This window comes from Haemaphysalis longicornis, unplaced genomic scaffold, assembly GCF_048455015.1.
Source record: "Haemaphysalis longicornis isolate Haplotype H1 unplaced genomic scaffold, Haemaphysalis longicornis Haplotype H1 scaffold_2, whole genome shotgun sequence".
Taxonomy (NCBI): Eukaryota; Metazoa; Arthropoda; class Arachnida; order Ixodida; family Ixodidae; genus Haemaphysalis; species Haemaphysalis longicornis.
The window spans coordinates 68,662,006-68,685,499 of record NW_027526295.1 but is presented as its reverse complement, the minus strand read 5'-3'; the positions used below and the strand labels follow the sequence as shown (position 1 = coordinate 68,685,499).

The 23,494-nt window shown below is 48.5% G+C and overlaps 1 protein-coding gene across 1 annotated transcript; it reads right to left on the bottom strand.

Annotated features, from left to right (window-relative positions):
* Positions 1-1,611: 1,611 nt before the first annotated feature.
* LOC144168969 (uncharacterized) lies at positions 1,612-23,113 on the bottom strand. The gene is made up of 2 exons (XM_077697973.1): positions 22,616-23,113; positions 1,612-3,480 (listed from the first exon to the last, which is right to left on the bottom strand). The coding sequence occupies exons 1-2, from the start codon at positions 22,673-22,675 to the stop codon at positions 3,106-3,108; spliced, it is 435 nt and encodes a 144-aa protein (XP_077554099.1). The 5' UTR covers positions 22,676-23,113; the 3' UTR covers positions 1,612-3,105.
* Positions 23,114-23,494: the final 381 nt, after the last annotated feature.

Sequence of the window (23,494 nt, the reverse complement as noted above, 5' to 3'; positions counted from 1 at the left end):
CCAAGAAAGACTATCGTCTTTAAAACCAGCGCCATTGTGCGTGAGCAGTGAAGGCGAACACGTTTCCAACGTGGGTAGCTAGTTACGCGGTCTGCACACGCAAAAAAATAGTTGACTGTTAGCTTTCACTCGTATTTTTTAGTGTGATCTATGGCCTGCCAACTTCATGCGGTCAGTTCGCCTACTTCAACGGTTTTCTGAAGTTTCCTTTCGCGCCCTCCACAATTGGCAAAAAAATAAGGAATAAAGCCAGACTGGTTGATCACCGCCAGACAAATTTGGGCTTTCCGGTGGCGTGTTTTTCACAAAGACTGCCCCGCACTGGAACTATATATGCACCGCACGTGGCTGACATCTGAGCACATTTCACAAGCGAAAAATATTACAGTTCGGCTGTTTTATTTTTCGATTTTTCAGTTTCATACGTGCGTGCATCGCACGAATACAACAGGCCATAGGTTTTCTCTCGTCCTTTATTCCTAGTTTGCCTGTTTTTTAATCCCTGCTTTAATCCCTGCTTTTTAATTCCCATTGAAAGCTTTCTTATTCCAGATGCAAACACAGAGAATTGCTCTTTGCTAGTAGCGTAAATCTGACTTTCAACTTGAGCCGACGTGAAGACAGCGCCTTGTGTGGCTACGCAGTGCAACATCTATGTGCTCATTCATTCCCAGGGGTCAGATGTAAAGGCGGGGATAATGGGAAAGAGTAACTGCGAGAGCCAATAGAAAATGGCGCGATGCGCTTGATGCATAGACAGTCACTGCGCCTTCGAGCATAGACCGGGGACTGCCATGAGCAGCGTCTATATTTTGTCTTGAGGTGCAGCTATGTACGCTTTTTACTGCGCAATGTCTGGCACAATAAGTGTGTTTTAGACCATTCCGTACATTACTTTTCGAAGCGGGAGAGAACTAGCAATTTGTGGTGCTGACTAGAAAGCTTTAAATTATCAAAACTTGAGTCAAATTGCATCCGAGCTGCACTCGAACTGCGGCGTGCAGTGTAGTGCAGGTTCTCGGACTAGTTCATGTCATTAGGGTTGTGCACTGAACGACGTGTGAAGATACAGCTAGTGTCATTAGATAAGATTCAGAGTACCGTTACTTAGGCACGCAAGTGAGCAATGGCGGCCATATTGGTGTTTATCAGTGTTGGTAGATTGCCCTTTCTGCGGCCTCACCACTAACTCTGACGAGGTCCTTTGCAAACAGAACGGCCGAAGACACAGCAACACGGCATCTCCGGACACACTCCTACAGCAGAAATGATGCGAAGCGTGTTATCTTTGATTCGTGTTTGGAACGACGCCAGTCGCGTGCATTCGCAAGGCAGCCAGGACAAGTTGAGACTACCACATTTGACCGACACAAAACCCATAAACAACAAAACGGCGGTGCCCCTACACCGTCGCAGTTTAAACAAATGTCACGTGAGGCGAAATGGCCAATCACGGCGGTGGCACGGAACAATAGGAGAAAAGAATGTCGATACTTTGTAACCTTATCGAGTGACACTAGAAACCGCTGAGTACTTTTCAAGAAGCATAGCTTCAACCACTCCGTGCTCTGAAGAATCCACAGTGTTTTACGCAAATATGCCCTAAAGGAAAATCTGGAGATTTTGATTTGCGCGGCGCGCTTCAGCGAGCATGGAGTCGGAACACCAGAGGAGTGCTCAATTTTTACTTTCATGGCTCATGAACAAGATCGGAAGTTTCCTCTGGTCGAAAAAACCGTAATATGGTTTTTAAGGAGTACTTCAAAAATTTCATCAACATGAAAGTTTTGTTTGTTTATTCGTTTGATTTGTTCGTCAGAAATGCTTTACCACTTCATGCAAGATGAAGAAAAAATGCTGCCATTCTTGTTTTTGTCGCCAGGAGCCACAGGAAGCCTTCTCGCAAGCCATGTTAACAATAGAGCATTGCCAGTATGGCTGCCTCATGGTGGCATGGCCCTTGGCTGACAGTTTTCTTGTTAGCATATATTAGTATGAAACGTATAGTAGAACTTCATTTGCTGCGCCAGCAGGAGTGCTAAAACGAACTTCGCGCTTCCGCATAGACAGCTGTTTTCAAAACACCCAAAGGGCAAGAGTAATGACACTCGGCCACAAAAAATGGACACCATGAATTGTATTTTCCTCTAGGCACTTTCTGTCAGACCTTTAGAGAAAACAAATCTGCCATCAGGATGAGCATACACATGCAAGCTGATGTTGTAAGCCCTTTCGCTTTTGGCGACCAAATACACAATACAACGTAAGTGAAAAGTTCACGTACTGTACAAAGTAACAAAAATACAAATTGCAATCCGCACACTTAGCATTCGCGGCAGCTGCAAGCACTTGTATTAGTGATGCTTCTAGATGGGAAGATTAGGGATTTCACTTTAACATGCGGCTAATTGATCACGGCACAAGTGGTTGTTGAGTTGTTGGAGGATGAGTGCACGATTTGAGATTTGTGTCGTTGTCTGCTCTCCCCACTTCCACCTCTGCAGTCGTGCTCCACCTCTTAAATCATATAAATTCAGGGTACAAAATACCCGTAAGTGGTGTACGCCTAGTCTAATGCGTTCATGGTGAGAAGACAAACTTTTGAGGGATCACCACAGTGCTCACATAGTTACTGTTGTTGGAAGGGCATGGAATAACGGGGTAGGGGGTTTCAAGCGTTGCACAACGTTTTAATACCCTTACCTAAAAGTGATTTTCGTGCATGTGGCCAAATACGCTACAGCGGGTGGATATTTTGACGTCATTGGCAGTCAAAAGTATCAGATATTGGTCGATTTGTGTTACTCGGCACCTTTTTTCGCGTTTCAAGGCTCCTCTTCCTGTGTGTGGTAACATCATCGCTTGCGTATCACATGTCACTTTATCGCCGTTATTTTACTCATGCAACGGCTGTATATTCACAGCATCTGTCACGAATGCCCAACAGTGGTGTTAAATTCAATTTTCGTCCCAGGAGTGTGAAAACACGAGCGCCGTCACAGATTCTGTTCCGCTCTTCCCAGTACCACAAATGTCGGAACGCAGCACACAAAAATTGGCCGCCTTCGGGCCGAGCACTGAGTTCGTTTTTTGCGAGTGAGTTCGTCATAGGTGCCCGTGCCAAATTCCCTTGAAGATGGCCAACAGTATAAAGCATTCTCCGAGTACAAGCAAGGCACCGCCCAGCACCGAGGTGTTGATGTAATAGTGGGCGGTAAGCGAGTGTCGTTCGCTCTCAAGTATGGACGACAGCGCTAGCATGGCGCCTCCAGCGCTGATCAAAAAGAAGCTTGCGGCCAGGAACATGCACGACCAGCCGACCATGCGGTCGCGTGGCGTGTATCCGTCCTCGGACAACTCCTTCAGCAGCGCGGTCTCGTCCCCGCCGTGCTGTTGCTGCCGCTGTTCTAGCGACCGGCAGTCGAGGACCACCACGGAGGGCGGAAACTTTATCCCAGGAGCCGTGCCCGGGCCGGCAGCCTGCGAACAGAATAGACAGCCAAGATTGACTACGATGTGCGAATAACACTCTGTAACCCGCGCACTTTTGTTTCAATTGTCTGAAACTCGCGAAAAACAGTGTAATAAACTCACGCGCCTCTAGCGCTAATAAACGATCTCGCTCCTCCTTGAAGGCGCGATCAAGACTGTGTCGACAGTATCGTCAACCCCGTTTACACGTGTACTGCTTTCGTCTTCCTCAGGGGTTTGATAAGCTAAACAGATTGATTCGATTAAATATATTGCTGCGACTGAGGATATCGTCAGCCCTACCACTCTTGACCACATTGCCCAGGATAGCAGATAACTGGACTAATAAAGATGGTATTTACGTGCTTGAAACCTTTCAGCAACACATGTGTCGACAGTTGATAAGAAGGTTTAGAAACTTCGGCTACATTGCGTGCCACCAGTTGCATATTTACGACGACAAACCCCGTGTCACCCAATGGCGAAAGGAATAAGATAAAACAAATTGTTAGATCTTGATTTCCTTGGCAAAAAAGGTACGTGTGAACGCCGGAGGAACTGCGATGACATAAACACTATAACCTATAAACACCGTTAAATTATGTGTGATGGTGCGGCGCCCAGGGCAGACAGGAGAGTGTGAAAAGTTTTATAGTCACTCCCATGTTAAAAGTTGATTGATTGTGGGGTTTAACGCGCCGACGCAACGCAGGCGATGAGGCGCGCCGTAGTGGAGGGCTCCGGATTAATTTTGACCACCTGGGGATCTTTAACGTGCGCCGAAATCTCGTACACACGAGCGTTTTTGCTTTTCGCCTCCATCAGAAAAGCGGCCACCGCGCCCGGGAATCGAACCCGCGACCTCGTGCTCAGTAGCGCAACGCCTTAGCCACTGAGACACCGCGGCGGGTCCCATGTTAAAAGTTTCTTTTGCATCTGATGGGTTCAATGTTGTCCTCCAGTGCATATGTACTTATTTCCGTATAACTAGTAGAGCACTGCACGGGCCCGGGCCGGCCCGAAAGCCCGGGCCCGACCCGACCCGCGGGCCGGGCCGGGCCGCCCGAAGTCAGTTATGGGCGGGCCCGGGCCGGGCTCGGGCTCGACGCCGTGGGCCCGGGTCGGACTCGGGCTTGAATTCATAGGCACGGCCGTTAATAGGTCCGACGCGAAGTGTAGAAAAGAGCATCAAAATGAATATTCTTAGTTTATTTTTGCGCGCTTTTTGCTGTTAGTTGTACATATTATTTTAAAAACGTGTTTTGCTAGGTCTGGTGGTCACTATACTGCAATATTAATGACATTTCTTGTACAGCATGAAGATTTTCTATTTTGTTGTATAACATACCAAAGATACGATTACAAGGAATTGCCCAAGAGGGGAAGGACTTAATTCAGACATTCTGGAGTTGTGCACCTATGTTTATGTATGTACACGTGTGTTTTAGATATCGCACCAATCAAAATGCGGCTGTGGTGGCCGGGAATCAGACACGTATGCCAGAGAAACACCACCGCTTAACGACCACTGCATGTGAAGTACTTCAACGCGCGTACATACTCGTTGGTTCGAATGCGGATCGAAAAATGTCAGCAATACCAACTTGTGGCCGAGACAACCACGTGAAGTTGCCAAGAGTCTGGTCATCAAGGGTGATGATGTCTCTCGTGTAAGAATACGGGCCATTATTACGCCGATGTGGCGTGAACTGCACACGGTGCAAGCTAAACTACGTGCACTCTTAAACCCTTATTTTTTGCGTTTCGCTTCATGATGTGCTTGTAAGACTAGATGCTCCGCCTGATCGCCCAGAATATAATAAACAAACTTTATTTAGCGTCAAAGACCGGGCCTGGTCACACACGCGCGGGCCCTCCCTAGGCCAAAAAATAAATTACCGGGCCGCGCCGGGCCCGGGCTTGAGATGGCGGGCCCGGGCCGGGCTCGGGCCAGGCTCACTTATGAATGCCCGGGCCCGGACCGGGCTCGGGCTAGGTGTTACGGGCCCGGGTCCGGCTCAGGCTTCGCGAAGCGGGCTCGGGCCGGGCTCGGGCCTTAAAATCAGGCCCGTGCAGTGCTCTAATAACTAGTGCATTTCCAGCAGCTGTTTCTTCTCACCATCCTCCTGGAGCAATCTGGTGACGCCAGGTGTGACGACACCGACGTAGGAGGAGGATAGCGGTGTCTAACAAAAATGGCCAGCAAATAGCTTCTAGAGGGTGTTGCGCCGAAAAATACGCCTCTTTGAAATGCTCGTTTCACCCACCACTCGTTCACTCACGCTCAATGCGCCTGATCTGGTTCTTTAGAGGTTGAATAAAAACCATTTACGCCTAGAAAAAGATCGAAAATGACTCACAAATTCATAGGCATTATTTTATCATATCATCGTTCCTGGAACGCTCTTATTAATGGTTGCAAAAACTGCGGCAAACAAGGATTTAATTCAGCGAATTGCGCAGTTTACACTCCAAAAGTTAAAGAGCGCGCTTACCTGCCCTAGCCTAAGCCTATTGCGAGAAAATTGTAGTTGGAATGGACCTGTAGTAAGTGAATTTAATAAAATGGAACGAAAAATACAGAGCAAAATAGATTAGTCTGTACAGGAATGCTACAAGTGGAGATAACTGCACTTGTATAAATATTGAGGAACTTGGGAAAAACTTTCATTAAAAAGAAGAATCTTTCAGTGTAATTTTAGCTTGGTACCACATAGTAAAATGTTAGAGGCAGTTATGAAACGTATTTTTCACTCCAATACATACTGCCTGTTCCGTGGAAACCAATTAAACCAAACTACAGATTACTCTTGCAGCCCATATATGTTTTGAATATTTCTTTTGCAACAGCCATTGGCTGTCGGAATTGATTTGCGTAACAACGTCGTCCTGCTTTTTTGTAGTTGCGATAGTATGTCTTATGTCATAAAACGTATATGACGGGTATGTTCTCCTCCCGTTTTGCGAGGGAGCCAAAGAAGGGAGTGGTGGTGGGATCCCCGGCCATATCCACCGAAGGAGGTCGGTGGGTCTGCCCAAGGAACGCTTCTTGTATTCTGCTGCATGCATATGCAATATCCTTTGCTTATTATGCCTTTTTCCTTTCTTTGTGTGGTTCTTGCGTCCCCGCAGTTTTGCACTATGACTGTGTAAGCGCCCTGCTGTCACAATCCCCGAGGCAGGGCAGGGTATTTAATCTCTAAAGATAGAAAGTCCGACAGGTAAAAATCATCGCTTTGAATTGAAGGCAGTCTGCTTTCTGTCTGCTTTCAGTCAGTCTGCTTTCAGGCACTTCAGTCAGGCAGTCTGCTTCTGGCAGTCTGCTTTCAGTCAGGCAGTCTGCTTTCAGGCAGTCTGCTTTCTGCAGTCTGTCACAAGTCACGCTTGTTTCCTGGTACGAAATTATTCTAGGACACCTAAGCACTTCTCACAGGTTGCGATGCTAAAGCATAAATGTCCGAATAAAGGCCCCTCAGTGCTCCTTAGGGTTTGAGCAACGAGTAATGTTTAAGTTGGAATCAGAGGTATCAGCGGCGCACTTGATGGCGTGGGTGCGACCTTTAGCCTACGTTGCTGCCACGGACGGTGCCGATCGTTCAGACACCCCAGCGGAACGTGACGGTACGTAATACCGTGCCGTGCAGCCCAGGCCGGTGCTGACTGCTGCGCCGCAGGGTAAAGGAGGATTAGCTGCTCGGCGGATTTTTTTAGCACAGGGCGATTGCTAAAATTCCTACCAAATGCAAACTCCAGGAATATGCGTTGGCCGAGACATCTCTGCGGTTATGTGCAATAGAACTTGTTTGGCCTAACAGAAGGTTTCCCAACGTTTGGCCTAACGCAGTGCCTGTAAAACTCATGTCACTCATGTCATGTCACGTTCTCAGATCTCAGAGCGTAACGTTACGCATGACTAAACGGTTGCTGGAGCGAATAGGTGCAGCAGCATATGAGGTACGCAGCACAATGCGGAACTTTCAAATTTGTAGACTTGAAAGTTGCGCATTGTGTTGCATATCTCGTTTGTTGTGGTTGAAGACCCAATACGGAATGCCACCTCATACAAACCTGCACCCTGTTTGGCATATTGTCAGGAAAATTTCCGAAAGTGTTGTCTAATACACTTCGGCGGTTATGTGCAAAGCGCGCAGGTAATCTCAGGTTTAGGAGCGACTTTGCAGCTACAAACGCAGCACGCCAGATTTTTCGCTCAACGAGCCATCAGGCTCATCTGCCTTGTGGGTGCGCACACCTGGGTCACAGAGGCTGGTGTATTCAAGCACCCTTATGTACACCAGCCCTCTCTAAAGCCGCTGTTTCCCTGGTTTTCCTGTTCCCCGCTGTTTCCCTAATCACGCCCTGTTTCCCTGGTTGGTCGTCTTCGCGCGTTGGAAAAACTGAGATATTTGGGCATTCTGATTAGTGTAGGTGATAACGAGCGCCTTTCATGCTGATAGAAGAAGCGCTAAATGTGTCAGCCACCGTCCATGCGTTAGCCCGATAGTGAAATAGAATCCTTAAATGTTGGCGTGCGCAGGATACCTCGTCAGCAAATGCGTATTTTTTTCTTTGTTCATTTTTATCGTGCTTACGGTTGTTCACACGAGCAACCAGGCGAACAGTCGGGGGTGTGGCTTGCGTACACAAGTGAGCATTTTGTACGAAAAATTCTTTTGAAAATCCACGCTTCCGTCCTACACGTGCTTTATTTCCTTTGGTAATGTAGAGAGCTTCTTTTAGTTGACATGTAATCTGATCCTTATTTGTATACAAAATCTCAGCGTAGCTGTTTAATGACTGCAAACCCATCTAACTGGAACGCACCTTTTAGCAACTGTACCTTTCGAGCAGCACCGACTATTGCAATACAATTCTTGAAGAGCCTATGCTTTCGCCTGCACTTTCCAATATCTAAGCAGACCGATTTCCGGGCGTTGGTCTCAGCTCTCTGCATTCAGTGCGTTGCATTTACAAAGTTTAAGTTACCGAGAGATGCTGGTTGTTGATATTTTAACAAGGGCATGGATAGGCACTTTCTACCGCACAGTACCGGCCATGGCCTCAGTACCAGCTTAAGTGATACTTGAGCGCGAAGTTTGGAATATCTTGGTGGAGCGATTGGCCAGAAGGCAGTGAACGTTGTCGATTTGGTGGGTATTTGAATACAACGCGAAGTTATAATTACCACAACACAGCTTTTCGGTGTTAGGAATTGACGCTTTGATAAAACAGGTACAAAGTACAAAGCCGTGCAAACGACTCTAGAAGTTTGGAAGCTTGGTCGCACAGTTATTTTTAGTCTGAATATATTTCAGCGGTTTGGTCCTGTGAGAAGAAATCAGCTATTCAAAAAAGACGCCAAAGAGCGAGGCCAAATATACGGTCTCATTAGGGCAAAATCTGCCGCGCGTAAAAAGGCTTGGGGCCATAGTGGGACAATAAATGTCCGAGCACCCGCAATGTTGTGATGAGCTGTGGGTCGGTGTAGTCCGTCACCGAGAAATAGTCTTTCCACTGAACCAGAGTACCTCGCGGAAGGCAAGGGATGTCGCGCTGCCGGGCGTTTATCACTACGAGCTTTTACGTGAAGAATTTTTTCCCTCACCCACTTTTACATTTCCACATTCCGATCATTCCCGCGAAGTTAAGCATATCATATGTTGTTCATGTATGTATGCATCGGCATCCAAACCGTGCGCATTATTAGAATCTTAAGGCACAATTTTAACCGATTTCAACATAAAAAAGTTCAACACCTGTTAAAATTAAACAAAATAATGGTTTTGTTCGTCTAATTCCTTGCACTGCATTTAGGTGTTCAACAGTTGATATCGCTTTAGTTTACCTCACTTGGAATATTTATTTTCTGAATATTGGTTCCTTTCTTGTTTTTTGCGTGCCTGTTACCAACTACGTAAACTGTCTTACTGAGGGCACATCCGAGTACCTGTTCAAAAAATAAAATACTATGCGCCTGCAAAACAGCATAACTTATTAAAGTACCACTAAAGAGTTGTCTGCCGTTATTATAAAAACACAGTCTGCAACGCTACTCACAGAAAATAAAAAAATATGTACGAAAGGAGCGAAATCTATTGTGGTGGTTTCCTTCTATGGCTTGCACTAAGGCTTGTTACCCATGCTTCCATTCGATATTTTCGCAAGTTGCAGAACCAACAACTTTCGCAAGCTGACAAATACACAATCGAAGATAATGTGATAAAGCTTTTACACGCCAACGCCACAAAAAAATCCCACGCAGTGTCATAAGTGGCGATATTTCACGGCAGTTTCCTCGTGGCAGTTGACAAGCGAATGCTGCTAGAAACAGACGCCCTTGCGGAGTTAGTCAACGAGCGATTGCATGCAGAAACAAAACGATTGCCATCCCACGCTGTCACACAATCATGTCAAACTGATCACTAATGACCTTTGCTATTGTTTATATACAGGTCTGGACTTTAGGCTCCTATGTACACGTTTGGGCTGCCCCGGACGGGAAACACCGGTAACCTTTTTAGTATCAAGGCAAACACTTCAGTCCGAACGGCCACTCGTGACAACGAGGAAGGCTATCCCTCTATCTGCACCTTTGATCTCTCCACAGTTGAGCTCGCTTCACAGCCGGATCTTTCGTGGCGCGACACATACAAACTTCGCGGAGCGCCTAATTGCGTGGGGGATTGTTATCGAAAGCAAATGCTGCCGTTGAAAGTGTTTTGTTAGGACAGTACTGTGATACGCAAAGTGGTGGACAGTTCAGGCTTCGCTCCGTTACTTATTGAGACCGCGAATATCAATGGCGGGCGCGCATTGGGCTTTTACTTTTGCTTGTGAACACCTTGGACCACAAAAGATGTGACCGTGGTGTCGATGGTGTCGTCTCGATTAAATGTGAATCCATAAACACATGGCAGCCCCACAATTCACTGCTAACGTAGTTGTGGGCATCGACTCTGATGAGGAGGGGGATAATGTCATTGCGCTAAAGCACAGGCACCTTTTTAACGATAGGGAACACAATCGGCCTCCGCAAAGACACAATAATGCGGCGTCACATCCTACACCAGAGCCATCCGTCACTGTCTAGCAGGAGCACCTCGATCACACTTACGCCCCTCTGAATTTTCCAACGTTATTGAGGAGCGGTGCAGCCCGCCACCGTATGGGTAGATGCCACTAATCATTCCACCCCGTCGTGTTGGTCAGTTAGAGCAGTGCCTTCTTCGGTAGGTGAGGAGTCATTCGTAACTATGACACGTACGTACGCAGTGAGGAAGTTTGAAGTCATACATCCCATTATAGAACATAGAATCTCAAACAAGCACCACGTTTAGGCCAATGTAACAATAAATAAATAAGCAGAGGCTTTTACAAACCTTCACATCTTCGTGAAATGTACCCATACAGCTACAAAGGAAAGATATACAGAGTTTTCAGGGACTTTGTAGTTGCAGAAAAAAATTCGAGCCCTCCCACTGAGTAAAGAGAGACGTCCAGTGAAGCCGGAACTCTGATGGCATTTCTGATGTTAGGGTTCAGCTATAGGGACCGGACGGCCCGTGTATGCCACCACCATGGCTTCAGCGACCAGCGCCGCCCATGGCAAAGCACTCGTCACTGGAAGGCCGGTGGCTGTCAGTGTGGCGTACTTGTACATGGTTTGCGGTCGTTCTGCTGCGGTGCGGCTTGCAAAACGCATATAACCACAATGACTTTGACAGATTGGTACATCTTGGGAGTGGAGGCGGCGTTTTCGAGGCAATCCATGTGTATGATTTACGCCCGTACTCAGTAATTGCAAATCGTAGACGACGCTCAATACGTTAAGCTAGAAGTCGAGCTGGAAGTGCGAGTCCGTTCCTCCGTGCAAATTTTTCATGCAGTGTTGTTGCCTGCGTGCAGCTTGACTCATCGAGGAATATATTGTAGCTAAATGCTCCTGCAAATACCACGTGGGCAGCCGGTCTAAGGATGCCGCGGCGCTCGCCTTTGGCAGTTGATGAAGAAACGGCGTCGTGCACGAGCGAAAGACGAATTTGAGGAAGGGGGGGGGGGGGGGGGAGCGGAAGGGAGGGGCGTGGGGGGTGGAGGAGGGCCACCCTCTTTCACTCCCACAATGAAAAGCTGAGGGACAACACTACGTTACTTTATTGCTTACGTTGAAACGTGGTTAACTTCACAGAAACACGTTTACAACAGCCATCTGAATCTTTTCCAGAGTAAATACCGGCTGATAGCAGAAAGGCATTGCTTGACGCGAAAAAAGCCTTGCATTGTGCCTGTAAAAAGGCTTGGTAGCTGATTAGCTGGTAATTTTTTTTTTTTGTAAAAAAGCAATTACTGCGTGTCTGAAGGACGAGAGACAGGAGGGTGACATGTTGAATGTTGAACTGAATGCTAGGGCGCGTGTTACCAAAAGCTCGCACCTACGCTTGAATAAACGGAAACTGCGTCGCTTGAGCTACACTGAAACAGCTGGCACAAGTTGTACGACCAAACAAATCCCACGGCACGAAAAAAGTTAAGAAATTTTGATAACTGTCTATATTGCGTAAAATCCTTACGCACTTTTTCCGTTTCTCCAACCTTGGGTTTTCTCGCAGGAATGAAATGCCTAAATCCATACAGCTAATCACGTGAGAGCGATGGATCGGAATACACGTTGATTGCGTCGGTTCGTCCTCAATTCTCTGGTTTGTCTTTTTAGGCATGCATAAAACCGCGAAAATTGGTAGAACTGCGACCTATTAGTTTTCAAAATATTTTTATTTTCGTGCGCTTCATTGCGACAGATAATAGGTAGGCTTCATGCAACTCAGCCTTCCTCCTGAAAAGGTTACCGACCCCTGATATAAATGAAACGGCTTTTAGCCTCTGGTTGCCAGAATTGCATCTCATGACCATGAGCAGATTTGTGGGCACACGGTTTATTAACAAAGTCGGAAGTAACGTAGAAGCAGCAGACTCTGCCGAAAAGTAACTGCCGCTACGGCTTAGCTCTGCTAGCATTGGTAGCGCGAACGTGCATAATACAAGCCTGCAGTGCGACGAAACACATGTAATGCTTATGAAGCCGCGTTTCTGCGCTAGTAGGAAGGATGTGTTAACGACAGCGCCGAACTGGGGTCTCCGGGGACGCCAGCGGTGCGATGAAAGACGTGTGGTGCACGTTAAGTAATGCAAAACCAGATAATCTATACGCAGTGGCAAAGCTGTATCCGCTGGCGAAAAGTAGAAAAGAATCTGGGAGTCAGTGTTCCGATCGGCTAGCTTAAACAGCCAGATTGACTCGTTTCATCGCTACGACCCGCACGCAACGCGTAAGCACAACATGAGGCATGCTTTAAAACAAGCGTGCCGAGGCAGATTGGTGTGGACTGCACTGCGCGTTCCAGCAGCCTTCCGTTACTGTCAAAACAAGTTACCCTTGCCAATGTTCCTGGGACAACATTCTTTAGTTGGAGAACGGCGATCCAGCGACACCTGGCCTCCGTGTCACGCTCACTGTGCGGAAAGCGGCGCATTGCGAAAGGCCGCACACACGGATGGTCTTGTGAATTCGATTGATTGTAGGGTTTAACGCGCCGACGCAACGCAGGCGATGAGGCGTGCCGTAGTGGAGGGCTCCGGATTAATTTTGACCACCTGGGGATCTTTAACGTGCGCCGAAATCTCGTACACACGGGCGTTTTTGCTTTTCGCTTCCATCAGAAAAGCGGCCGCCGCGGCCGGGAATCGAACCCGCGACCTCGTGCTCAGGAGCGCAACACCTTAGCCACTGAGCCACCGCGGCGGGTCGTCTTGTGAATTTGCGGCCAGTGAGACTCACATGGTGATGCATCATATACCTTGATGTCCCGAGCGCAGCTGGTACATCCGACTACGGCGCAAGTTTTCCCCCGTGACTTCTACATTTTCTGACTGCTCACTCGGCTGAGCACCATGGCAGTCTACGGTGGAAACCGAAACCTCCCTGTGCTAAAAGCCAGTCATGGCTAGTATGGCGCTAGCGTCACCTGTTGAAGCTCAGCGGCCTCAGCCCAACTGCTCGCCGTAAACGGTCTTTGGAAACGCTTGGGTGCTTGGGAACCAATAATTAATGCGTTTTGTCGTAGTTTTTTTATGTGCACGCATTTTAACGGCGAAGCTATTTAGCAAATTGTTAGAGTTTGGTTGGTGTCCGCAGTTAAAAAAACGAACAAAATGCCGAGCGCTCGTGTGTGCATGCCTCGCGCCGACCGCGCAGAGACCCCGGTGCACGTTTGTCAACCCAAGCATACCAAATTAGGGAGGTAGACCAAAACAACAAGAAAACTCCACAATTCGCCGTAATCGTGGCAACAATTGCTCAGAACAAAACACACGTCATAACGTACTCACCTCCAAGGTGGTGTCCATTCGTTATCACTTCCAAAAAAATCGAGGAAGCTCAGACTTATAGCAACAATGATGGAGTAAGAGTCGTTGCAACAGCGAGGAAGACGCAAATCGGCTGCAATCGTGGACTTAAACCGTCGCGATGGTCGTAAAGACTGAGTGCAGCTTCGCTACCTCCAAGTCTTACGCCTTAGTGGGAGCTTCCCTCATTTTCTTCGCCGAAGTTAAATGTCGTTGTGTCAAAAAAAGTGCTTCAGATCGCGAACCAGCCCATTGTTAGGCGTCGTGCCTAATGAGAAATAACGGTACATTACGTTTATCACAGCGCAATATGTTGCACCGAACGACCCTACATGAGGCAATGGCAAAACGTTTGGTTCAGGTTAAAACTTGGCTAGCTCTAGTGAGTTATTATTTCGTCGCAATATGCTTAACGCGGGCTATTTGGTATTTCTGCTTGTGGCACAAGAAATTGGACATCACCAAATATCGATCCCGCTGCATTGCGGGTGACAATAAAACGCCCTGACTGCATCACTGTGGGGATAGTTTCTCCCGTGACTGTACGTGACACAGAAGTTTTCATTTAAAAGAACGTAGCGTGAAAGCATTGAGTTGTGTTGCGAGGCAAAATGTCGTATTTACCTGCAAGCCAAGGCTATAGAGCTTCGTCTAAAACATTACAATTGAAGACGAAGCCGCCGAACACGAAGACGAAGCTGTATCGAACACGAAACATCATCCTTTCCTAGAACCAAGATGTCGAGGGTGATTTTATAATCTTCGCTCCAGATTTTTCGGGCATTGCCCGCACCCTGCCGGGGTGTAACATAACGGCGCTTTAAAAGCTGTTTCGTGCATACACACGCCTTCACTATGAATATTAACTTGCATAGATAACGTCGTATGGACATCTCTGGTATTTGTTCAATTATTCTTCAAAACGTGGCTGTCTACAGAATTGCGGGGGAAGGCTACAGACTTTCTGGAAGGGAGAACTGCAAGAGAGCATCCTAAACATCTTACAAAACTTAAAGCAAGGTTTTAACCTTAGTGCTAACTGTGCAAGATAAATTTGCCGAGCAAGTGAGGACTTTCTCATTGTATGAATGTTACGTGATGTTCTGAAGTGGCATTAAAAGCTCTGCATGCACGGTGGCAAATCTTTGGATAATAATTCTTCCCTCGAACAACACCTTTCTATCTCTGGTGCGTCGCCTGGCGTCGGTGCGTAGAGGCGTCGGCGTCGGTGCGCACCGACGTATAGGCGTCGGTGCGTCGCCTATACGTCGCCTTAGCTACGTATAGCTACCTACTCATACAACTCGCCAAGCATTCCATGCTCCAGACGAATTCGTAAGTCTGAGGCGTCAAAATAGCGTGTTTTAGCCAACCGTTTCCGAAGGTCCGCTATGGCATCAGCGGCACGCTCAGCGCAAACGTAACCAATGCCGTTCGCGGCAAAGCGCGCCACGCATGGGCAATGGTGCTCCTGCTTGCTTTCGGAGCGGAACGGACGGTGATAAACAGTCAGCCAAAACTCGCTATTTTTACGCCTCATAATTACGAATCCATCTCAAGCATAGAATGCTTGGCGAGTTGCATGAGTAGGTAGCTATACGTAGTTTCGGCTGGCGTCACTGTGGCTGTTGGTGCACTGCTATCACGCTGGAAGGCTGTGAATTTTTTCGCCGCTATCATCTGGAGCAGTAGGGAAAAAGCTGAGCGTAGTACTCCACAAGGGGACTGTAGTGACGTCACACGCAAGCTGTGTATAACAACTCATAGAACAGAACCGCAGAAAATAAATTTAAACGTTCCTTCCCATGCAAACAATGTTTCGCGCTGACTGTCAGAACGTGCAGGTCACGAGAGCAGTTCGCCGAGCGAGTGCACAAATGAAATCGCTTTCATACTCTTTCGGATAACGGCACGCATTCATTGCTCGCCGGGAAAGGCACGAGTTCCTTGTGGTAGCGGCATCCTGTCAGGTCGTGGCTATATTCCATGCCCTGCGTCAGCTAGAGCGAGATAAGCGGCTAGCTGATTCACTCGCGCATCCAGGAACCCGCCCGGGCGATAGTGCGTCGGCGCGTCGCCGCTTTTTTTATAGCCGACGCCGGGGCAGCCCGTCGAGGCCACGCACGTGAGGCGCACGTGTAGATTGACCTGGGTCAGGGCGACGCACCTTCAGGATAAATAAAACATTTGAAGGACGACTACATCCAGGTGCTCCTGCTTCGGCGTCAGCAAAAGTGTTTCACGAACGATGCCGGACCTTCTAACAACATGCTCACATGTTCAGTGCGAGTGATGAGCAGACATTGACGATGAGTTGGTTTCCTCCTGTTCTTAGCTGGTCCTTTATTTCTTGAGCCCCAACCTGGCGACGACGGCATCTTAAAATCTTTGCTGATAGTGTGGTGAGGACAAAAAATATAGTGGTGAAAGTGTGGTGAGGACAGCATATAAAAAGAATTTCCTTTGCTAAAGCCGCAATAAAACGGCAGCATGTCACAGCGCAACCCCCTCCGTTTCAGTTTCCCACATGCCTGCAGCGAAAGCTCGAGCCACGAGGGACAGTGGTTAATGACAAGGATGACAATGATGACGGTATCTTTTTATAGCGTCGATGCGCCATTTCCATCCACCTAGTGGTACTACTTAAAACGTTTCTTGTCAGATTGAGCGCGTTATGCGGACGTTCTGCATAAAATATGCACGCGTATTTGTCCCGCACGGAGTCACAGAGCGGTCCAGCGTAGGTAACACCAGTCCCTTGGTAAACCATATGGGTATGACATACATTTCACTCATAATTGATGGCGTGCAAGCCGCCTAAACATGGCCATACTCTATGTCAAAGGAATTAGGGTTTATCATCAGGCCAATAATGCAATCTTTCTCCACGAAGGTTTTCCACCGTTGCGCCTGACTGCAGCCGGCTTAATGGAATGCGAAGCTGCATTACAACATAGACGAAAATGCTCCTTGTTCAACCGTCTCCAGCTCCTGGAAAGTGGAATAGAAGCAGGATAGTCTTCCTCAGGCAAGCTGTCTTGTGTCATCAAGAAAGCTTGTCGTTGTCGTAAATGTTGTGGTATGCTTACTTTGTCTCGAGGGTTTTGCTTAGCCCATCACTACCTTGTACCCCGTCTTCCCTTTCATGAAGGACCTTTCGAATAGGGTCTGCCGTGTGACCCACGGCTGGATACTCACACGCACGAGTATACTCAGTAACTTGAGGTATTGAGGTTTCCCTGGCGGCAACTTCGAAAACTACCTCACTATCAAGGATGTTTTCTTTCCGTGCTGATCTGGCCGAAGGAGATTGCTGGCGCCCTTCCCGACCTGCTTTCTGCTCCTGATGTGCCGCCTCAGGCATCGTCGTGTCTTCACATTATGAGGGAGGGATGCCCAGTAGCTTGGCGTACCCCAAGCGCTGTCTTAGCCGAGTCGCAATTCATAGGGGCTCGCGGTGTCGGTGGGGCTGTTGATGCAGGTAGGCTTGTAAATTACGGGGGTCCATGTCCGCTTACTGGAATACCCATCGATCTTGTTGAAGTCGTCGGCTTCATGTAGGTTCCAGTCTCTTCATCAAGCTCTTTACTCTCGGTTGTAGGACCCGACTCATACTTTCGTATGGTTACCTTCTTTCTTCTTTTACGAGATGTTGGTCGTGAGGGGCATATGCTTATTGTTAGTAAAGTCTCTTTTCAAGGCCGCGGATAATTATGTACGCCACTTTAACGGACTCTAAGGCATCGTTGTGTTGACCGTCAATTGTGGTTCCGCAAGCGAGGGCATCCAACTTCTCCGTGATAGCAGCAAGTCGGTTGGTACTTGCGCTGAAGCGTCGTCATCAAAACAGCTGCCTCGACGTCTTTCGCTTCCTCAAGAGTAGGCATCAATTCAGCGATTAGCTTCAGATTGAACTCACGAAGGCTTCTCTGAGCAATCTGCATCCGGTTCATCTGCCTCGATGCCCCCTCCTCGCTTCAGGGTGAGCAATGCGGTAGAAAAGTAGATTTGTGCTCCATGGCTCACTTCGTCGTGTCGCTTGACGTCCCGTGTTTCGGCACCATGTGGAAAAACGTCCAGGGAGGCAAGGCAGGAGGCCTTCGTGGATGAAAAGCAGATATGTTTGCAGTATGTACAGAGAACCGTTCAATGCACAGCCATCTTGTCGCCTCGCCTTGCCGTTTTCGTCTTCTTCCTATGCGTCTGTTGAGCTGGGTGTCCGCATCGCCTTCGTCGCCATTGAAAGTTCCAACAATACCTTATTCCTGAGCTGCCTCTGCGGCGGATTTTTAGAGGTGCTAGTGCGAGCAAAAGAGTGTGTCTCTAGAAAAAGGGCTAAGCTCATAAACTTTGGTTACTATGGTTGTGGTGCTACCTCCTCGGAGGCGCACGACTGAACGTCTTTTCATCAGCTGAAACGCTTAGATGTTGCTCGCGCCAGTTGAGATAAGGGCTGAAGATTATAACGATCCCCGAATAGTTTATGACTGCCGCGACAGCGGGAAGCAGGTCCCGGCGCCGCCGCACGCGAACGTGACAACGACACGAGACGTTTTGTTTAGCTGTAGATGTTTCGCATTGCGCTGCTGCAGGTCTAGGAAAATTCCACTCTGTTTCTACGGCTACCCTTTTATCGTAGTGGCGAGCGCCATAATATTACGAGTTCCCTTGTTGATCGCCTTTGCAAAACTCCATCTGGAGTTCGATCGCTCTTCTCCTGTTCTTCCACTACAAGCGGCCGCCGATAATGGCTATTTATTGCTATAGGTCGTTTTCAGCTTCACCCTTCACTGATGATTGATAATTCGCAGCGGACAATTTACGACGAGTGCCCACAGTTTGAAAGAAAAAAGAAGTGTGAAAAGTATAGACCTTCTCGCTGAACTAAGTGATTCCGATAAAGGAAATTCAACTCGCCTTAATAATAGAGCTGTTTCAATGATCTATTGTGGTATCAAGCTCTTAAACAACACCCATATTAGACACATAGTTACATACCATTCGCGAGAAAGCTGGTTTTGCCACAAAGCTTATTCTGTCTAGTTTTGTACATGAACTCCGGGCATGGTTAAGTCATTGGGACTTAACGGAGGGGGCGGAGGGAGGGGTATCGGTGTACATCTTAATTAAATACCGGGCAAACATTTCTCTTTATAAACAATTTCATGGTTTGTCCCAAGCAATGCAGAAGGCAGTAAATCGGCATTTTGTTCGCATTTGCGCGCTTTTACGGGTTGCGCACTATGTGCTGTATCTGGTTTATATTGACACACCTGGACATCCCCATATACTACCGCCAGTACGGGTACAAACACGCTTTGCATGTAAAAGCACTACTGTCCGCCACAGCCACTACGTCCACACTCCTAGAGTAATTGTCCTCCCGTGCTCTTTTGTCTTCCAGTAACGTCTTCGGGTTATTATCCCTTTTTAAAACAGTAATGTCTCCCTGCACGCTCTACTACAACATGTTGCTGGTCGATTCTTTCCCTGCTTCAACCACAGCTCCGCTGCGGGCCATTGTACACAATGGCTACCCCTGGCTACCCCTGGATTCTGTCGCTTTTGATAATACGAAATGCTTGTGGCGATGTAGGGAGAGAACAAGAGAAAGTACGCGATATATCGAGGCCCAGCTTGGTGCTTAACTAGACGAAGAGGTAAAAGGTGTGATATTCACTTGCTGGCACAGAAACGTGCCAGCGGGCTGCTGTGAGGTCACCTGTGTCTTGCACATCTTGCAGGCGTGTATATCGCATTCCAAGCTACGAATATATGCACGTATATGTACGTCGTACGCACACACGCGCCCTAAGTTGAATGAGCCGCAGGCGTTAGGTGGTTGTTTCTGTGAAGCTTGCAGAGGCCCATGCAAAGATTGGACATAAAACCACGCTAAACACCACCTCACCATTCACAGGGGAATTAAGCGTCTCTCTCTACTGACCGGGGCCCTTACAGGTGCGTTAGGACAGCGTCCCAGAACAGAATTATCCGTTGTGTACTTTTCCTTCGTCCTGGCCCGACAAGAGAGCGAGACGCAAACAGCTCATGTTTTAGAAATCTGAAAAAACCTCTCACGAAAACTCGCGGAAACATTTCACTTGTTTGGCTGCTTTATATTCGAGTCAGTGGCAAATTTGGAGGGACGCGGTGTGGGCGGTCGCCAGCTACCTAGACGACCCGAGATAACACTTGAGTAGTGCCGACGTTTCCGCCTGCTTCACTGCCCGGAGCGGCAAGCTGCCCTTGCGTTTTCAAAATCGCATACGGAAAGCAAAAAAAAATATCTTCGCGATGTGAATTACTGAAAACCGTTAGGCATACATATCGCGGAGCCATGAATGAACATAAAAGCGGGTGGCGGGAAACAGGCGGATCGAATAGCGGACCGCTTTGCATATAGACTCACCTTACCCGCATCACTGCTAACAGGCTGAGCCTCTTAGATTGCGCGGCAATCGTTTGCGACTCGCCACTGCACCGATGCTATGGGTGATCACGACTCGCAAGGCACAACGAGGAATCGATACAGGTGCTGCGTTTATCCAGGCTTTCTGAGGAGAGATTTCGTGCGTAATAAATGCTTCCAGGCATTCCCTTTGATTTAACGAAGAGTCAAATATAAGTCTGCACATCCTTCTGAACAACTTTGGTCCCAAAGAAAACGTTCAAGAGGCCAACAAGAACAACACTGTCATTTTAAATGAAACAGTCTCGAGTGCCCCATTGGGGGAAATGCCGAAGTTGTTCTGCGGTACAGCAGATGGCCGCTTCCAAAAAATGTAAAACCCACTTTTTAGTTTCGCATGGGGATTTTACCCTGGTGTCCAGTATGAGCCGAGTGCGTTACCTCCACGTTTCAACAGCAGGTGGCAAGTGGCGAAACCAAAAAATTAAAGCCGTTCCGCTCAATGTGAAAGCTGTGGGAAGTGCAGAGCAGTAATTCGTCATAACGGACTGTACCACCGTTATCCGCTTACTGCTACTACCCCATGCAATTCAAAGTTCCCGCCTTCGCAGTGCTCGCGCGCACCCTGATTGAAACTGCGCCAGCGGTAGTTTTGTTCTCTTTGTGCTTTTCTCCCCGCACGTGCCGGTTTTTCACTGCCACATTTCGCGTTTGCTATTGTAAAAACCAACCCTACGGGAGCCCTGAACTAATGGAACGTGGGCGCTGCCGGTTAATTACGTACATTTTTCCTCAAATGCAGCCACAGTTTTCTTTGCGCTAAACAACGGGAACATGTATGACAAGCGCCAGCTTTTCTCTAGTTTCGAACGCTTATAACTATAAACCGCTCGGCTTTCGAAGCCTCAGGGGTGCGCCGCGAACTACAGCGTTACCCCGGGACTCAAAATTCTTCGGTCGAGCGATCGCGCGCGAGCTCGCACACCGCGCGACGGCATACGGACCTTCGACAACGGACGGGGACGCGGTTGCCAGCCGCGACGACCACGAGAACGACTTCAGCCCTATCACCGGGTACAGTGACGTGCTCGAGTGGTACAGGGCGCGAAGGCGAAAGATGGCCCGACCACATCGTAGTCTCACTAGAGAAGAAGAAGTACATCTCCGCCAACTCCAGACGGGATCGGTGCTCACCCCAGCCTTGGCGCATCATGTGTGCCCTGGACTCTATCCGTCGAACATGTGCAGTGTGTGTGGTGTGGTGATCGCGGACTTACCCCACGTGCTATGGGGATGTGATGAACATGAACGCAGGGGACGTCCACGGACCATCCCCGAGTGGGTGACTCTAGGACTGATGGCTAAGGACTTCGCATCGCAATCCGCGGTAACTCAGCTGCTGGCGACGGCTCTGGGTACGCAGCGGCGGACCGAGCAGGAGGCCGGTCGCCTCACCGGCGCCCCCAGCACTCCTCGCGCTCCGCTCGCGGGACCTTGAAGACGATCGTTCAGTCCCGTGTCCTTGGACACTAAGGTCAGGGCGGAACCCTGTCATGTGCTCCCCCTGAAGCCGGGTTACTTATAATAAAGTCTCTCTCTCTCTCTCAGGGGTGCGCCACGAACTACAGCGTTACCCCGGGACTCAAAATTCTTCGGTCGAGCGAGCGAGCTAGGACAAGGCGAGCGCCTAAATTTTTCTGCACTTAAAAGTTGACCACATGCTTGGGGCGCTGACGTTATTTCACGCGACAGGATAACGTGACGGCACTTGAGTATATCCTGCGCTCCCCATCCCCATAGAACCCCGATTTTGGAGAAGCTGTGGGGGGAAGTGTTTCATGTTTACAAGTCAAATAAATGCCCCTCAAAGTCGGAATAACAATGGCAAAGAAAAATAAGCAAACACAAAAGTAGCATTAAAGACGTTTTGGATAAAAATAGCGAACAGGAGCAACAATGCCTTCCTCAAAAAGCACGCAAGAAGATCTAAGTTCCCCGATGATTTTTTTTCGCACTACTGGCGCGATCGGAATACCACGTGCAATGCCACTAGCTAATTGGGGTGTACTGAAGACAAGCTTTGCCGCGGTTACAACAGACAAACTAAGCGTTGAGTGTGGGCTCTTGGAACGTCACTGCGTCCCGTATGATGTGGTTCATGATTCCGTTTTCGCGAGGTATGCAGTTTTGTGGAAAGTTCTTTTGGAGCTAAATTTTAGCCATTATTAAGGCAAAAACTTAAGTTTCTCTCTCTCTCTCTCATCCCAAGAAGAAATCTTTAAGCGTAGACAAGGATGTCCTGAAAGGATGCGACCGCCCGAGCCAACTTACCTGTGCCGCGGCATGTCCATTAGACACGGCTGACAATGTGTACGCGTGTCGGCGACCCATGCTTGGCTGCTGCTTCCGCAGCGAAAGCTGTCAGCTTCGTTCTCGGCACCTGGGCTCCCAGGGACCAAACCTTACTGTGCACTACCTACACTATCGGCGGTGATTAGCAGACGGTCCGTAGTGCGGCCACGGAGCACGAATAAAATAGGAGGGGAAACTGAACTTCCTGGGGCATCCTGATAACGTCACAAGCACTTGGCGGACGTCACGTTTCCGGCATCTGGCGGGAAGCGAAGGAAGTCCGCTGTCATCGCCATGGCCGGAGAGCGTTCTGTTCGCGCCCGCCCAGTCCAACCCGGACACGGAATCGCGTCGGTATTTCACCGGGCCGGCGAAATATTCCGTAGCCGAAGTGAAAGTGCGTGCGCTCTTCGGCGCTTCCATTGGCTGAAGAGCCCGCCTTCGCGATTCATTTTCTCTCAAAGTTAAACCGGCCGGTACGAGCGCATAAAAGGGGCATTTTATTTTAATGCGTAAACAATCTTGCGTGAGCAGCAAGCCCAAAATACAAACCTATAAACGCAAGAAAATGTAAAACATCTAAACGCGCGCCTTATCTCGCATACGACGCGCTCGAAGCGACTAAAGTGCACCGGCCAATTTGTTGGTCATGCGACAGTCCACTGAAAAGTACCAGCATCACCGACGTTACAGGACGATGACGCACGCACGCCCGCGCGCGCGCGCTAAGTCCGAGATAAACGCGCATTCTATCCCCGCGTCGCGCAGCAGTTCGAGCGCATAGCGATTCACGCCTTGTGGCTAATCCTGCAAACGACAGTATTGCTTTTAGTACTTTCAACCAGGTGCCGATGTCAA

Excerpts from the sequence above, each read along its gene's own strand:
- LOC144168969 (XM_077697973.1), bottom strand. The coding sequence starts at position 22,675 with ATGGGTCGCCGACACGCGTACACATTGTCAGCCGTGTCTAATGGACAT. Across the intron at positions 3,481-22,615 it reads ATGGACATGCCGCGGCACAG|GCTGCCGGCCCGGGCACGGC; the intron begins GTAAGTTGGCTC and ends TTCTGTTCGCAG.